This window comes from Anopheles bellator, chromosome 2 (assembly GCF_943735745.2).
Source record: "Anopheles bellator chromosome 2, idAnoBellAS_SP24_06.2, whole genome shotgun sequence".
In the NCBI taxonomy this organism is placed as follows: Eukaryota; Metazoa; Arthropoda; class Insecta; order Diptera; family Culicidae; genus Anopheles; species Anopheles bellator.
The window spans coordinates 18563661-18580183 of NC_071286.1; the positions used below are offsets into that span (position 1 = coordinate 18563661).

At 48.6% G+C, this 16523-nt stretch overlaps 5 protein-coding genes across 5 annotated transcripts; 2 read left to right on the plus strand and 3 right to left on the minus strand.

The window, feature by feature from the left end:
* The first annotated feature begins 770 nt into the window (after positions 1 to 770).
* On the plus strand, positions 771 to 2813 carry LOC131209484 (phenylalanine--tRNA ligase beta subunit). The gene is made up of 3 exons (XM_058202561.1): positions 771 to 928; positions 992 to 1205; positions 1289 to 2813. Exons 1-3 carry the CDS (start codon positions 871 to 873, stop codon positions 2784 to 2786), a joined length of 1770 nt encoding a protein of 589 aa, XP_058058544.1. The 5' UTR covers positions 771 to 870; the 3' UTR covers positions 2787 to 2813.
* A 218-nt stretch (positions 2814 to 3031) lies between these two features.
* LOC131209956 (omega-amidase NIT2-like) lies at positions 3032 to 4111 on the minus strand. Its single transcript, XM_058203131.1, has 2 exons — positions 4006 to 4111; positions 3032 to 3944 (listed from the first exon to the last, which is right to left on the minus strand). The coding sequence occupies exons 1-2, from the start codon at positions 4013 to 4015 to the stop codon at positions 3109 to 3111; spliced, it is 846 nt and encodes a 281-aa protein (XP_058059114.1). The 5' UTR covers positions 4016 to 4111; the 3' UTR covers positions 3032 to 3108.
* A 608-nt stretch (positions 4112 to 4719) lies between these two features.
* On the minus strand, positions 4720 to 5953 carry LOC131209469 (omega-amidase NIT2-like). Its single transcript, XM_058202546.1, has 2 exons — positions 5478 to 5953; positions 4720 to 5413 (listed from the first exon to the last, which is right to left on the minus strand). Exons 1-2 carry the CDS (start codon positions 5814 to 5816, stop codon positions 4919 to 4921), a joined length of 834 nt encoding a protein of 277 aa, XP_058058529.1. The 5' UTR covers positions 5817 to 5953; the 3' UTR covers positions 4720 to 4918.
* A 1055-nt stretch (positions 5954 to 7008) lies between these two features.
* On the plus strand, positions 7009 to 8241 carry LOC131209309 (omega-amidase NIT2-like). The gene has a single exon (XM_058202345.1). The coding sequence runs from the start codon at positions 7154 to 7156 to the stop codon at positions 7982 to 7984; it is 831 nt and encodes a 276-aa protein (XP_058058328.1). The 5' UTR covers positions 7009 to 7153; the 3' UTR covers positions 7985 to 8241.
* Positions 8242 to 8452: 211 nt separating this feature from the next.
* Positions 8453 to 12830, minus strand: LOC131209199 (phytanoyl-CoA dioxygenase domain-containing protein 1). The gene is made up of 3 exons (XM_058202204.1): positions 12514 to 12830; positions 9312 to 9868; positions 8453 to 9243 (listed from the first exon to the last, which is right to left on the minus strand). The coding sequence occupies exons 1-3, from the start codon at positions 12535 to 12537 to the stop codon at positions 8961 to 8963; spliced, it is 864 nt and encodes a 287-aa protein (XP_058058187.1). The 5' UTR covers positions 12538 to 12830; the 3' UTR covers positions 8453 to 8960.
* Positions 12831 to 16523: the final 3693 nt, after the last annotated feature.

Genomic DNA, 16523 nt, shown 5'->3' on the forward strand with positions numbered 1-16523 from the left:
TCCCGTGTTTCGATCGCCAGTAGAATTTTTCGCCATATTTTATTTTCTCCTCCACTGGCCGTGCCGAAGTGCTCGGCCGTTGCTTCACGAACTCTCGGTCTGTGCGATTATGCGGTTTGTTCGCTCACACCAGTGGACTGGCGTACCGGTGGCAAGCTGTTGCCATTGCTTTTCCTCATGCAATGGAACGGTGAGCGATGAAGGCCATCTCACTCTGCCAACCGTAGTTTCTTCCACGAACGGCTCGTCACATCCGGAGCGCGGCCCTGTATTCGGCAAGAAAATTCATCCTAACTACTATGCCTTCAAGTTAGTTTCATAATGCAAGCACGGCGTCGAACGTTCCAGAGGACGGTTAAAGCGTTTTAAGATCTAAATTTATTGTAATAAAGCAATTAGTTAATTAGTTTACCAACAAAACGATATTTTCCGAAGGAAAATAAACACCATACCGTATACCATTGCGCATTGTGCAGATCATCAACTTTGATCCTTGCGTTTTCAATTTCTTAAGGATGGTTTAATGTCTTTCAATGGAATATCAGCTGCAAATTGGCCCTGAAAATAAGCTTCGAAATTATCGTATGTTATTTTTTATCTTCACCTAAGAACAAAGATTTGAATTTAAAAGAGCATGTTACAAATAAAATATCTTCGGTAAGTTGATCAGCTGTGGCACATGCCAGTGTATTTCCATTAACCGGGATCAATAATCAACTGTCAAAGAGGCTAATGACATGTTTTGTAGGAAATCGCTGGTCTCGCGTTGGCACAAATTTCATTCGGTTCCAGCTGGATTTGACGAAATCCGAGTAACACCGACTGATTTAGTTAGAAACTAAAGTGTTTTGCCGTAGCAACTGTTTCAATATGCCAACTGTTGGTGTGAAGCGTGATCTGCTTTTCAAAGCTCTGGGCAAAACGTACAGTAAGTGGATGGACTTAAAAAAGTAATTACAGATTCTTAGCCGCGTTCGTTTCGTCCTTGCAGCCGATGATGAGTTCCAAAAGCTGTGCTTCGAATTTGGTCTCGAGCTCGATGAGATCACCACGGAGAAGCAAATGATCACGAAGGAGCAGGGGCTGGTCGATGCTGCCAAGGATGCGTCAGAGGAAATCATATATCGGATCGATATTCCGGCAAATCGCTATGATTTACTGTGCCTAGAAGGGCTGGTAATGGGTCTGCAAGTGTTTTTGGGAAAGTAAGAAATTCGCTACCACCTTTAGAAAGCTTTTTTCTAGTAATGTATGCGTCTTTTGGCGCTTCTACTTTCTTTTTTTCAAGGATTCCCTTCCCTCGTTTCACTAAAGTGTTTACAACGGCTAAAGGTGCCCAGGAAAAGTTGCTCGTTACGAAGTCGACTGCGCAAATTCGACCGTTTGCGGTGGCAGCTGTTTTGCGTGGCATATCGTTTACCAAGGATTCCTACGACAGTTTCATTGACTTGCAGGACAAACTGCACCAAAACATATGCAGGAAGCGTGCTCTGGTCGCAATCGGAACACATGATCTCGATACGCTCAAGGGACCGTTCACGTACGATGCAAAGCCTCCGAAGGAGATTCGTTTTGTACCTCTAAACCAAGACAAACCCATGACGGCCGCAGAGCTCATGGAGTTCTACTCAACGCATGCCCAGTTAAAGGCGTACTTGCCGATAATCCGGGATTCCCCCGTGTATCCAGTGATCTACGACGCGAACGGGGTAGTGCTGTCACTTCCACCCATAATCAACGGTGATCACTCGAAGATCAGCTTGAACACGAAGAATGTCTTCATCGAGTGCACGGCAACTGATCTCACGAAGGCACGCATTGTGCTTGATACGCTCGTGTGCATGTTCTCTACGTACTGCGCCAAACCCTTTAGCGTAGAGCCCTGTGAAGTAGTTTCTGCTACCGGTGAAACCACTATGTATCCGGATTTGGCGTTCCGTCGCGAAACGATATCTGTAGCGGAGACGAATGACATCATCGGCATTGACGAGCCGGCCGAGCGGATGGCCAAGCTTTTGAACCGCTTGCTACCGACCACCCAAACCGGACCAGATACGCTCGAGGTGGAAATTCCACCCACCCGTCATGATATGCTGCACGCGTGCGACATCTACGAGGACGTTGCCATCGCATTCGGCTACAACCGTATTCCAAAAACTCTTCCGGCCAAGATGCACATTGCGAAGCAGTATCCTCTCAACAAGCTGACTGAGCAGCTGCGTGAGCAGATTGCGCAAGCTGGTTTCACCGAGGGACTTACGTTCACGCTCTGCTCGAGGGACGATATTGCGGCGAAGATGAATGCGAAGATTGAGCAACTACCAGCGGTACACATCGCCAACCCTAAAACACTCGAGTTTCAGGTTGTGCGAACGACGCTGATTCCGGGACTGCTAAAAACGTTGGCGGCCAATCGCAAAATGCCACTGCCATTGAAACTCTTTGAGGTGTCGGATGTTGTGCTGGCCGATGGAAAGGCAGAAGTTGGTGCGAAGAACGAGCGACGTGTTTGTGCGGTGAACTGCAACAAGACGGCCGGGTTCGAGGTAGTTCACGGTTTGCTCGACCGTGTCATGCAACTGTTGGAGGTACCGTGGGATCGGGCGACCGGATACTATCTGCAAGCGTGCGATGATCCGGCGTACTTCCCAGGACGTTCTGCTGCCGTGTTGTACAAAGGATTGGACATTGGACGCATCGGTGTCCTACATCCAACTGTCCTACAAGCATTTGAACTTACTACACCTTGCTCGGTGGTGGAGTTCAATATGGAGTACTTTGTCTAGTTCGCCAGGCCAAGTAACAATAAATTAAAAGATAAACCTGCTCCATCTGCTTCTTTTAACATTCTTGGGTCAAACCATGAAAACGAGTGGTGATACGCTAGCGGAGAAAAGATAAAATCAGTTTACACATTTATGGGCTCACCACAAAAACATCCCAACCGCAAGCGATAAAAGGTCACTATCGCCCTGTTGGTGATAAGACATCAAATTTCTACCATTGAGATGAAGAACTTGTGAAATTAGTTTTTGCTCGTATCATAAAAATGCAGAAACAGTTTATTCATCAAAAGCACTCATTCATGGCGCCAAGGGGAAAGTGAGTTTACGGAATTGAGTCTGTTTTGTACAGATCTGTCCTTCGCTGACTGAAGATGGGAATCTGCGAACGTACTTCATCGACTATTTTGAGATTGACATCGGCCACGACCATTTCCTCGCCGTCGTTCGCCTCACTCACTATCTTTGCCCACGGATCGACCACCATGGAGTGGCCCCAGGCTATGTACCCGGCCGAAGGGTCTCGCGCCGGTGAAATGGTTGCCACGTAAGATTGCGTATCGTTTGCACGGGCGCGTGCCAGTAACTCCCAGTGCAACGGACCCGTTTTCATGTTGAAAGCGCCTGGATATATAAGCATATCGCAACCTTGATTGCGGTACAGGCGGGCCAATTCATCGAAGCGAATATCGTAGCAGATTCCGATGCCAATTTTGGCACCATCAATATTTACCGAGGCAAGCTTGGCGCCCCCGGTTAGTACGTCCGATTCGCGGAACTGTATACCGCCCGGAATATTGATGTCAAAGAGATGGATTTTTCTGTACGTCGCCATCAGCGTTCCCTCTGGTGACCAGATAGTGCAGGTGTTGTAGAGTTTGCTGTTCACCGGACACCGCTCAGGGATCGTCCCGCCAATCAGGTAGATTCCCAGCTCTTTCGCTACCGCCGCCAGACTTCGGCTGGTTTCACCGGTAGGAATTTCCTCGGCATACTCGGGAAAGTGTTGCGTGCCGTATTGTGAGTTGAAGCACTCTGGCAGCGCTACGACGCGGGCTCCCGTGTCGGCTACGGCCGTACGTATTTTGCTAACGGCATTTTCGATGTTCTGAGTTTTGCTGGCAACAACCTTCAGCTGCAGCAAAGCAATCCTGAAACCGGCTGTGTTAATAGAAAGGAATCGATAGTCACAAGCACAGAGTTTATTGGAATAAAAACATACCGCGAACCATGTTGCCAGTCTCCGCGAATAACCTTTTCCTGCTGCTGTTATCTCCGTTGGAATAAATTACGACACGGGTTATTTTATTTATTTATTTTGATATGCGACTCAGCGGAGGACAGTGTTGCCAAGTGTTTTTTCTAAAAGTTGGTTCGTATTATTCTCGTAGTGGCAGCACTGTTCAAGGTCGGGCAATTGTGCTCGAATTAAGCCCGATTAGTCGTGTTGCTCACCAGTTTCGCAACAAATGACTAAAACGGTTAGATTTAAACATTCGAGAAGTTGCGGCAACCGACGGAGAGTATAATCGATACTGCGGGGACAGACGATGCGTAACGTAATTTTTTACAAATTAATTTTACGCTAGTTTTTACGCTTCGTGTGGCCTCCCAGAATCAGTTTTCAAAACAATCAATCTGTACCATATGAAGACAAATGGAGCGACATACCCAATGTTGCTCACTAGTACCTGTTGCACTTTGTAAAACGGGATGGTGAGTTTTCGTCAAATAATACACGATATTGGATTGATATTGGTAATACACGATATTGATAATACACGATATTGGATAAATTATGATATATTATAAAATGTGCACTCGTAGTAAAATTGTGTAGTAAAAAGTCGTAGTAAATTTGCGTTTTCTCTGCGCAATGAACCATCTGAGCTTTGACCAAAAAACGACGTCGAATAAACAAATAACACGTGTTGAGTTACATCATAGCGCCACGGCTTGGTAAACATTATTATTCCATTATCAGTAAAAAACAAAAAAATACCATAACACTAATGTCCTGAGGACTGGTTGGCATGCACTACCATCTATCGGAAGGTCGAAATCGGAATCGGATCGCATCGACTATTGATTTATATGTTTCGAACAATGGATCATCATCGGCAGAAGGGGGCGGATCAGGAGGATCTGACCTTTAACTCGTACAGATCGGCCCGCTTCTGATCGAACACCGGTATTCGGTGGCGCACCATCGAAAGCTCCTTCAGCACCAGATCGGCCACCACGATTTCCTGAAACTCGGTGGCCCGTTGCAAGACACTGCCCCACGGATCGACCACGAGAGAGTGGCCGTAAGGGATCAGCTTGGCGTGTGTGTCACGGGCTGGCGAGCAAAACGCGACGAAGGTTTGATTGTCGAGAGCGCGTGCCTTGGCCAGCAGTTCCCAGTGCAGCTCGCCGGTCGGTACATCACAGACCGCAGGGTAGATCAGCAGGTCACACCCGAGTGCTCGGTAGGCTGCGGCAAACTCGGGAAAACGCATGTCCCAGCAGATACCCAACCCGATTCGGGTTTCCGCGACGGTGAAGGTGGCAAACTGGCTTCCGGCGGTGAAGAGCTTCGTTTCCGGAACCGTCGTCTTTCCACTGAGACTCGAATCACACAGATGCACCTGTGAGACCGTTGGAGTTGGAGTCAACTGGGGGTCAATGTTTCCGGTTCGCGGGATCCCTTACCTTGCGGTACGTTGCCAACAGGTCACCCTCCGGTCCCCAGACAGTGCACGTGTTGTACAGCTGGCCCCCGAGCGACTCCACGATCGATCCACCGACGACGTACACCCCGTAATCGGTTGCCGCCTTCGCCAGTGCGCGACAAGTTTCACCGCCCGGCACCGGCTCCGCGACGGCCGTCAGCGAATCCACCGTGTACGGAGCGTTAAAGCACTCCGGGAGCACGACCACGTTTGCTTCCTTTTCCTTCTTCGCGATGCGTATCAGATCGACTGCGTTCTTGAGGTTCTTATCCTTCGACTCCACGACCCGCAGCTGAATGAGCGCAATCTTTATCGTCATCCTGGCACCGTTGACCTTTCCCGTTCGTTCCTGAGCGAGGTCCTACCCAGTTTGCGGCTACTCTCGAACTAAAGATTCGCTTTGCTTTTGCCTGCGGTCTCCGGAGCATCATCTGCAATCGCTTGCCGCACACGAACTGGAGCTGGTTATCAGCTTAGATTGACTGACCCCAGGAACCATCCAGCGACTGGCTGACCGGATTCGATGAGATGTTTTGACGTGGTCGTGCTGTCGGATGACCGTGGCAGTATCAACGATATCGAAGCATGACCTATCAGGCGATGGAGCGGGCGTGCTAGTAATCGTGCCATCATGATGGACAGTTTATCTCCGAAAAACAGTTCGAAAGAGTGCGGCAACACTATTCGAGAGACACCCAGTGGCCATACAATTCGGTCGGCCCACAGAACGATAGGGCAGGTCAAAGAGTTGCAATTGTTGTATTCTCTAGTTGCACTACTAGGTCGGTCAACAAGTAGCTCAGCCGAATTTCCGTCATGTTTTTTATTTTCCGGGTGCATAAAATTTATCCGTTTTTCGTATCATCTGTTTCGTCTTTATTGTCACTATACTAACGAAGTATGTTTCGAAAAATAACTCACAATCTGCTCTGCTTATTAACCCATCTGTTAAAAAGCCGAAGGCATACAGGCAACACCAAGGGTCTAATCAGTATCAAACGACGCTGATTATGGACAACTTCGTAAACAGTGCGATAATTGAGCAATGGCCAGTGCACAGTTTTTTGCACACTGTTTACAAAGCTACTGATCGTTAATGTTCCAATTAAAATGTTCAAGGTCGAATAAAACTAAACCGGTTCACAGTAACCGGTCGAATAAACTAAACCGGGTCACTTAAATGGCTTTGAAAATCACTTTACCAACACGTTGGTTGGATGATTTTACGTTTCACGATCAAGTTTTGCTAAAGAGCGTTTTGCAAATAGATCACACGCATACCCTAGCCCCCGAGGGGACTGTAAGGTGCGAAAAAGAATAAAAGACCATTGAGCGACAGACAGCAGAGATAGAAAGATTGGTGGTGGTGGTTGTAGGAGGTCCTGCGGCCATCGTGCATCGTCTCCTGTCGCGTGTTGCCTTGCTTATCAAATTGTGTTTTTAGCGCTGCCCGTTACTACAGTTGATAGCAATATTTTCGTTCCTGATAGCTGCTGTCCTGCTTCTTTTTCGAAGTGCGTCGATAAGGTGGAAAGGATCTGGCGGAGTCTCTATATAAACTGTTCGGCATAGAGTGTCACCAGCCAGTTCGACGTTAAGCGCCAGCCCTTGCGAAGCTAACCCGATTTCTGAGATCTGCGTTCCGAAGCTACCGAAATGTCCTCTTTCAAAGTAGCCCTAGTGCAGTTGAAAGGGCGCCCGACCAAGAAGGAGAATATTGCGAACGCGATTGCCGAAGTCCGGTTGGCAAAGGATAAGGGCGCTCGGTTGATCATACTGCCGGAGTGTTTCAACTCAACGTACAGTACGACCGAGTTTGGGCGCAACGCAGAAGCAATCCCGGGCGGTGAAACCAGCCAGGCGCTGGCGAAATTGGCTGCAGAACTGGGCATCTACCTTGTCGGCGGAAGCTACCCGGAGCGAGACGGAACCAAGCTGTACAACACGTGCCCGGTGTTTGGCCCGAAAGGGGAGCTGCTGTGTAAGTATCGCAAGATGCATCTGTTCGATATGGACATTCCCGGCCAAGTGAGCTTCCAAGAATCGGCAGTGTTAACACCGGGTGAGAGTTTGGCAACGTTCTCGATTGGGCCGGTGAAGATCGGTCTCGGAATCTGTTACGACAAGCGGTTCGCCGAATTCACCGCCTGCTACCAGCAGCTTGGCTGTGACATGATGATCTTCCCGTCGGCCTTCGATCCTTACACTGGTCCGTTGCATTGGGAGCTGCTGGGACGGGCAAGGGCGCTGGACAACCAGATGTACGTGGCGATGGTGTCGCCGGCACGTGATCCCACGCCAGAGTACGTCGCTTATGGACACTCGCTGCTGTCTGATCCTTGGGGCAGGGTGCTGTGTCGCGCGAAGGAAGATCAGGAAACGTTGTTCGCTGAGGTCGACATGAAGGTGTGTGAGGCGGTTCGGCAACAGATACCAGTCCTTCGGCAGAAGCGTACCGATGTGTATGAACTAAAGTCAAAAACATAGACGCGCAGGCGCACCTAAGAAAGGAATGACCCATGAGTCCGTGTTGATCAACGCAAGATCATCGATCAAAATAATAAAAAAGTGTACCACAAAAACGTGAATTTCTCTCCATAAGCCTCGGGCGGCTTAATGATGAGCTGCTGATCATCTCGTTTCCAATGCTCGCACTTTCTCTTCGCCGTAATCACTCGACATGTAGCACATCACATACTAAAAGGTCAATAAACCACCCACCAGTTGGCATGAAATGATTGCGAAAACGAAGAAACAATACGCAACAACACTTTAGCAACAATGTTGAGTTACTGTTGAGTTCGCACCACGGCCGAATCAGTGCAGCGATCGGCGTGCATCTACGGGTCTGCGTTTTCCAAAGTACTGTTGGCGGTTTTTGCTCGGAAGACTTTTCCCCTCGAGTGACCACCAATGGTAATTAGCCATGGGAGATGCCCAAGGAAAATCGATTATACGAATGTAAATATGAATGGAACGCCACGAAGTGCAATGGATCGGCCGGGTTTTTTTGCTCAGTCGTTTCTTTGCGTTTATTTAACTTTTTATGCGATTTCCTAGTGATTTCCGTTGTACATCCACATCCACCTGTTACGTTGCCATTATACTGCATCAAGCGGCGCACGAAGCGAAACAAATGCGTTCCGCGACTTGCCACTGGCCAACGTGCGGGGCAAAAATCTGGACATCTATGGCACGGGGAGCAAATATCGTTTAAGTGATTAATGGATTGCAGAGTCATAAAGAAAAACGTAGACACCAAACGCTGCACAACCACGCAGAAGTGAAGCGCCCCCCCGGTGGACGCCTTCGCAAGTGAAGGCGTGAGAGTACCGGGTAGTAACTATTCCGCGTGGTATTGCACACTCCCCGCATCGCGATCTGTAGATGCTTCTTACTGGCAAGTCTTAATGGACAAAAAAAAACTAACAAATAAACAAAACCCTCCCGATGTACCAACGGCCTAGTCCCGTTCGTACAGCACCGGGAAGGGATGATCTTCGGTCGGCTGAAGCCAGTTCTCTTTGGAGTAGTCGCAGTCTACGGTTTCGATCACGTGGAAGGTGTACGCGTGGCGGCTCCGCTCAGATTTGTTCGCATCGCTCCGGTGCACGACCTGGCTGTGGATGAGAACGCACGATCCGGCCTTTACCGGCACCGGAATGAAGTTGGACTGCGGGTACAGGGGAGCCGGACGATCGTAAACTAGCAGTTCATCAGATGCTTTATCCTGGTTGCGTATCCACCTGCGAACGGCAAGGGTTGAGGAGCTGTAGACTAGTATTGGCAGTCGTTCGGGGGACGTGCTACTCACCTGCGGTGAACACCGCTCCTGTGTGAACCTTTAATGAAGTGCAGACAACCGTTCTGCAGCGTGGCGTCTTCTAGCGGTATCCAGAAACCGACCGTCGTGCTTGGCTCCGTGTACAGGTACGTGGCATCCTGGTGGGGCTTGACCTCTCCACCGACGCCCGGATTCTTGAAGATGTACATACTCTGTGCTACGGCCGGCCGCCGGAAGCCCAGCTGCCAGCACACCTCCTTGACGCGGTTCGCGCACGTGATCGCACTGAACGCCGGATGTTCCGTGTGTAGCGCGTGCCCAACCTTGTTGAGAGCTATGGCCGGGTCTACCAGAAGCTCGCCGTTCTCACCGATGGCACCCTCCTCGAAGAAGTACCGCACCTTGTCGGCGCTGTCGAGAAAGTACTGCTCCTTGCTCTGGGCCGACTTGCCGCCGGCGTTCGCGGTGAACACCTTGCGCTCCTCTTTCGGTGCATCCTTGTGCAGATTTTGTCCCACGTGTAGCAGCTCTTTCACCTCGTCCGGGGTAAGAAAATCGTCGATGACGGCGAACCCATCTTCGCGGACCTGCCGATCGACGGGGTGAGACATAATGGGATGCGTCAGCCGATTTCATACACGAGATGGACACATTCTTCGCATTCCTAGTGTACCAGCGGTGTGACGTGGCACTCGACTTTACTCATCGGTCCCGCGAATGGGCCAACCGAGCTACGCAAATTTACGGCACGAGCATCTTAACCGGATTGGGGGGAAGCCACTCGATGAAATAATTAAGAAGTGGCAATTAAACCGCCCACAGTTAACCCGTGCGCCCGCTGGGTGGCCATGGTTGACTGAGCTAAAAATAAAGGAACGCTTCACGACGACGAGATGTCCGCCACTCGACGCGCCCGAGAGTCCAAGAGCGTCGCGTCGCCCGAACGTTTCGGCCTCCGCCGTTGCATAATTTCGGCGACGGGAAGTGCATTCATCGTTTCGATGCTCATATTTTGGGTTATAATTAAAAACGATCCCGCAACCCACAGAGGATAGCAGAGGAGCACGGAAAGGTCGCGAGCGGAAGGCACAGTCAGTCGAAGGCCCGGTTCGTTCGTGGTGTACGAGTTTGCCATTTATGTGCACGCACGCAACGGAAGATCACCGAGGCGTCGGGATTGTGGCGGACTTCTAACGCTCCTGGGTTAGTAATCGCCGGATTTAGTGAATGATACTACGACTCAAGCTGGGTGTGGGAATGTCACTGGCTGTGAGTAATGCCACAGTTACTCATCGACGGTGCCGTTCGCTGATGCTCTGCTCGACGTCAAACCGACACTTCAAACTACTACGAGAACCGCCAAGTAGCGATCCTGATAAGACGTTCGATTATCAACCGTTTTTGCTGGTCATCTGATCCATGTCGCGCTACTTTCAATTTAGGATTGAGGATTTCCAGTTAATGCTCTCAATGGAGGATGATTTTAAAAGGTTCGCCGAGCTTGAAACACAAAATCAAAACGTTCTCCATGGCATTGTGAACACTCATTGACTCCGTGGCGGACTGGGAGTGATCGAACTTTATTCTGTGTTCGCATAGCCCATCATTTTTAGCCCATGTAGCATTGGGAACCTTTGCATCGCATCGAAGATCACAAGATCATCTGCTAAGTTAATTAGTTGCAAATGGGTAGAATGCCTTTCCGGTGGCGAAGTACAAATAAACCAAGTCTCGCTCTCTCTCTCTCTCTCTCTCTCTCATTCTCTTTTTCTTCCACTCACACAAAGACTCGTGCAGTCTCGATTTAGCGTTTCCCATAAACAAGACAACCGAGATGACTTTCAGATGGTCGAAACGGCCAGACGAATTGGCTGACTCTTTCTTTATGCGCTCCAATGCGGCGGCGGAGGTGTTGATCGCTGAGACGCTGTGCAGTTCCCCCGCAGGAAGCAATGGCGCGTTGTTTGCAAAACAAACTAGTATCGCGCGCGAGACGAGAGTAAACAGAGCGCGGTGCCGGAGGGCCGCGTGTGTCCCTGTTCGAATTACTCGCCCGGAAGCTGCCAATTGCCATTAGCGCAAGCGTTTCGCGCGATCTCTACCACTTGACGCCTACGCCTATTTGCGCACGCACGGCACGGGTGATCGTGGACCGATCGTGTGCTGCGCGACTCGGCGTAACGTGGCGGTGCATTTCCACGACGCACGTTTACTCGAACCCCCCGCCCCTGTTACACACCGGGACTGACCAGACCGGCCGGAATTTATGGGGTTGGATTATGATCGTGTTTTGATCGCGCGCGTGAATGGCGCCGTGATTGAGGTGTTGTGAGGTGTTCCACCGCCATCCATCGCCGCTGATCCACTTTTTCCGGCTTCACTTCCTCGGGGGGCTGATAGTGGCCCGCACTGGTCGATTGTGATGGTGGCACCGGTTTGCTGGACGACTCACACGGCACCCCAAATGGAAAGCGCGGAAACCGTTAAACTGTGCCAGCGCAGACGCCGACGGAATGACGACGGAGAACTTCATTAAAATTCAATTATTGTTCAAACCGAGCGGCGACGCGCACCGGACGGAACGGGAGGTCGATCCACGTCTTGGCCATATACGGCCGCCGCCGGCTGGGTAAGTGTGATTCGGTGATGCCGAAAAAGGAAACATCGGCAACCATCAACGATTTTGACAGTGACCGTCGTGTGAGGTTATGTCACTGGACATGGATTGGCTCTTGCGCCACGCCACGGTCCCCGGTCAGCTCGCGGAAAGGTGCGACTGAGGCGCAAAAGCGTTGGAAGATGTGCGTACACATCCTCCGACGACACACCTAATTTTAGCAGCATTCCGTGCCGAGTGCTGCCCGACTAACCGGTCCGGGTTTTGAATGTGTGTTTTTGTTTTTGGGGAAGAACTTTAATACAGTTTGATCAAACCGAACCGTAATTCCGGCACCGGCCGTCGGTCCGTGTCTCTGCGCATACTTTGTTATTAATCCACGTCGTTTACCGGCCGGCCGACCGACCGACCGGCTGACGGACTGGCTGGCTGGTGAAGCTGCGGTCGCCACCCATTGCGCAGCCAACCGCCGCCGGCCACGGCATTACTAATGCAACAAATATTTTCCACCGCCGTAGCGGGTGGTTCGTGGTGAGAAAATTGCACACGGTTCTTCTAATTTTAGGAGCAGTCGGCCAGTCACGGCCGCTGACCGGAACACCGGACCGCTCTTACCTGATCGATCAGAAGGTTTCTCATCGCACGCTGTCGCAGGAGTTTCTAGAAATCGTTCACTGTTTTGCTGCTCGTCCCAGATAAGCGGCTACCGGAGGGTCCTAGTCCTAGGCCTGAAAATTCGACAACACCAGGCGGGGGTCCAGGCAGGTTCGCAGGGCTTTGGCTTATCTTATCACCGTCGATAAGCAATGCGCTTATGCTGTGCACAGAAATATGCTCTTTGGCTTTTGTTTTCGTTCGCCAAGCCAAGCACACCGGCCACTGATTACAGTCAATAAGCCGCACGTCGGCACGTTTCAGTCCTTCAATTTCAAATAGTCGCTCTGAACTGCGAAGCGGCCGTTTTAGGAGCCGGTTTTATGTTCGGATGGTCCATGCGCTCGGATGAACCACTCACTCTCTCTCTTCCTCGGGCTGTCGTTCGCTGTAACTCAATGTGCGAGGGCCATTCAAAAAGTATAGCGACATTTGTTTTTTTCTTCAAGAACCATTGCTCTATTCATGAATATCTATTTTGTCTCCTTTAAAGTAATTCCCAGTGGATATTATACACTTGTGCCGGCATTTTTTCCAATCCTCAAAGCACTTCCAAAATATATGTTTTTGTGATCTTGTTCAGTCTCTGAAAACATTTTGAACCACCGATAAACGCTGCTCTGGGCCAAAATCGCTTCACAGTAAGCCTCAATTAACATTGGGAATGCGTCCGTGCACTTAACTTGGGTTTTCACGCAAAATTTGGTAGAGGTTCCTTGATTAATTTTTTCGAAATAGGCAAAATTGCTTTTGAGCCAAAACATGTTCAAGCAAAACACCGGTCAAAAATTGATTGATTGCTCAAAATGCAACCTAACGCCACGAGAAAGTCGAAAATCGAATATACGTAGCCCGGGAATATTCAAATGTCACGATACTTTCCCAGTGAACAATTTTGAGAGCCCGAGGTTGCCCCTCTGCCTGCAACGCGGCGGAGGAAGGCTGAGACGAGTGAGATCGAACGCCCCTCTGCCTGCGACGAGGCCGAGGAAGGGCGATCTCGCAGCGCACGAAGTGAGAATGAGACGCGTTCGTTGGTTGCCGGGGAAAGAACGGAAGGAATCCCCGTGAGTTTTGAAATCGCCGTGAGTTTGCTGGTGGAAGACGAACGTTGGAGAGAAAGAAAAAGGAATAGAAATAACAGAGACAGCGAGATCGGGGCAAAGTCCCGAAGTTCCGAGGGTCCGACAGTCTTGTCTTTGTTGTGGACTTGTGCCAAGTGTAAAGTACCAAGTGCTTGTGCTTCTCTGTCGATCACGGGTGATCCTGATAGAAATAATCCAGGTAAGTTTATTGGACAGTATTCAGTGACAACCAAATAATGTTGAAATGTTTTCGCTTTGCTCGTTTCAGATGTCCAATCAGATGTCCAGATGGGATGCAAAGGATACGATGCAATGCATTTTTCTAAGGCGCCGAAGGCAGCTACGCACCAAATTGTGAACCGCTAGTGCAGAGTGAAGAGTGTATGCGAAAAAAGAGAGAGAAAATATATCGAAATGTACCGCCCAAATACGAACTGTTTCATTTTGGTTAGGGGGAATATGGGAGAAAGAAAACGAAAAAAGCGAGAGAACACACAGGTGAGAGACAGGGGGCCGCTCGGTGAGAGAATTTAAACGGCTCCTCACTCCATGGACCTAACGGCTCCTCACAGCGATTCCCCCATATAAGCCTATATGGGAGAAAGTATTCGAGACAGCCGTTCAGAAGCGTATGAGAATCGGATGAAGAGTGGATTTTTTGGTGAGAAGAGCGAAATTGTTCACTGGGTTCTGAATGGCCCTCGTACGATCGCGTTCATGATCGCGTCTTGCGCGGCTCAGCTGTTTGTTTCGGGACGGGTTATGAGATTGAGAGAGATTCGCTGAGTTACCGTTTGTTTACTGTTTAAACTTCCCGATGCTCACTAACAGTATTGTTCAAGCCGATCTCTAAGTTCATGAGTAAATGTTCGTGTGCCAGATGGTGCGTCTCCAGTATTGTAAACAATTTAAATTCCTTTTGTTAAATAAATATATTAACTGGAGACTTGTACGTACATTTACAGAAAAGCATAGGGAACGGTTACACTGTTACTCGTGATGATGTGAATTTGTGCAAAAGAATGTCGGCTGCTAAGAATATTACAACCGACATTGTGTTACTTTATTATACAAAAGGGGTTTCACTATTGGTTCGTTCATCGCAAATGCTTTTTGTGAGCGATGAACACTGCGACTTACGATCCGCAACAGGCGTGAGTGGCGATAGGGTTACCAGCATCGGGCGATCGTGCGGTAGCTTTAAATCAAGAAAAAGCACAGCGCCGAAGAGCTTTCGGTCGCTGAGAAAAACGAACATTTGAAACGTAGTACAGCTAGTTTAGATTTGGCATTTGTGTATATAGTAGCATGTTTGCCAAAATGTTTGTTGTTGAGAAGGTTTGATTTTTTTACTCAATGAATTTTATCAAACGTTGAATCTTAAATTATTGATTTGGTGTTGGATGTTCATTTTAACGACAAGCATAGAAAAGGGAGTACTATACTCTTACTATTTTATGATTTTTTTAATGATTTTAATGGAGTGGAACATTTTAATAAGCGTTTTCCCTGATGATTATTTACAAATTGCTGAACTAAGAGTTAAGTAAGAATTTTTCTGTAAATTTGGTATTTAGAATTATATTTTTTTATTATGTGTATGGACACAATAATTTATAAAATTATATTAGCAAATAAAGGTAAAGTAAAGTAAAAGTAAATCTTATAGACTTTCTTAATTTTGTTCACAAATTCGCGATCACAACGTCTCAATAAGTAAAATTATGATAAGAATAATTATAAAGTTTCAAAGTTGCAAATAGTATAATGCACATTGAAATCCATCATTGTTAGATAAATGACATTGTTAGATAGTTAGATAGGTTGACTGGTTGACTTTTCGCTTAAAATTAGTTCTGTTAAAATGGAAGTGTTTAGATGGAAATGTTTAGTTCGACTAATTCGATCTGAGTGTTGAGTTCGTGATTTGTGTGTAATTTAAAGGTGCTAACAAATAGTAAAAAGTGCGGAAAATTGGACGTTTTGCACACAAACGCAAACGTGGACGAACAAACGGAAGCAGTAAGCAGTAGCGGGTTTAAAGCGTTTCGAATAAAACACGACCTTACGGAGCAAACTGTAAAATAGAGCTCGTGCCACGGTAGTAATTCGAAAATGGTATAATTTTACGCTAATGCCACAATCAAAGATTTACGTTAACAATTTTCGGGGCGAAAAAGTCAATCATCCCGCGAGAAGTGTTCGAGGCCGCAAAAAATACAAGCACACCGAAGCATCTAATTGATATGTTCATTAGCAGCTTTACCGGTGCTTCGTAATCGATTTTCTTCCATCGAAAACCGATAGTGAAGCCGTACCCGACCGACGAAGGCAACCGGGGGGTGGCAAAGTGAAAGATCGGCATCAACGCGATGTCCGGCAAGTGCGGACAATGAAACTGTCCTACATTTTTGCGGGCAGTACACAGCCTCGCCGAAGCAGCCGAGTGGCGATGTCGAAATGGTGCAAAATCTTTCAGGAAAGCCGAGGACGGTCCACCGGTCCGGATCGGCGGCCGAGATGGACTAGACCGGATGAGACTAATTTTAGACAACGGTTTCCGTTTTTACATTGATCGCCCGGCCCGGTTGCGAGATGCAGGCGCCTGGTTTTGTGAGGGGTTCCGCGGACAACGGACCGATTGATAAGTTTGCTAGACAACGTTCTAGACTGGCGCCCGTGCCTATTGCGTTCCGATTTTGGACATCCCTCAACTCCGATTGTTAATTGTTGTAATATTTTTGCACTGCAAAGATCCAACTGAAACGTACCACTTAACTGACCACACCGAAGGTTTCTGCAAGGGAATGATGTCCCTTTCTTACGGCACATCGTTCCATGCAAACCTATCATTCCAGCCGGTAGATACACCGTAAGATGGACGAC

What these genes read in the sequence shown, in the direction of transcription:
- LOC131209484 (XM_058202561.1), top strand. Translation starts at nt 871, where the DNA reads ATGCCAACTGTTGGTGTGAAGCGTGATCTGCTTTTCAAAGCTCTGGGC. An exon ending in AGCTCTGGGCAAAACGTACA is followed by an intron (nt 929 to 991) that starts GTAAGTGGATGG and finishes TCGTCCTTGCAG; the next exon opens with CCGATGATGAGTTCCAAAAG. An exon ending in CTGCAAGTGTTTTTGGGAAA is followed by an intron (nt 1,206 to 1,288) that starts GTAAGAAATTCG and finishes CTTTTTTTCAAG; the next exon opens with GATTCCCTTCCCTCGTTTCA.
- LOC131209199 (XM_058202204.1), bottom strand. Translation starts at nt 12,537, where the DNA reads ATGAGAAACCTTCTGATCGATCAG. An exon ending in GAAACCTTCTGATCGATCAG is followed by an intron (nt 9,869 to 12,513) that starts GTAAGAGCGGTC and finishes GTCGATCGGCAG; the next exon opens with GTCCGCGAAGATGGGTTCGC. An exon ending in AGGAGCGGTGTTCACCGCAG is followed by an intron (nt 9,244 to 9,311) that starts GTGAGTAGCACG and finishes TGCCGTTCGCAG; the next exon opens with GTGGATACGCAACCAGGATA.
- LOC131209309 (XM_058202345.1), top strand. Translation starts at nt 7,154, where the DNA reads ATGTCCTCTTTCAAAGTAGCCCTAGTGCAGTTGAAAGGGCGCCCGACC.
- LOC131209469 (XM_058202546.1), bottom strand. Translation starts at nt 5,816, where the DNA reads ATGACGATAAAGATTGCGCTCATTCAGCTGCGGGTCGTGGAGTCGAAG. An exon ending in TGTTGGCAACGTACCGCAAG is followed by an intron (nt 5,414 to 5,477) that starts GTAAGGGATCCC and finishes ACGGTCTCACAG; the next exon opens with GTGCATCTGTGTGATTCGAG.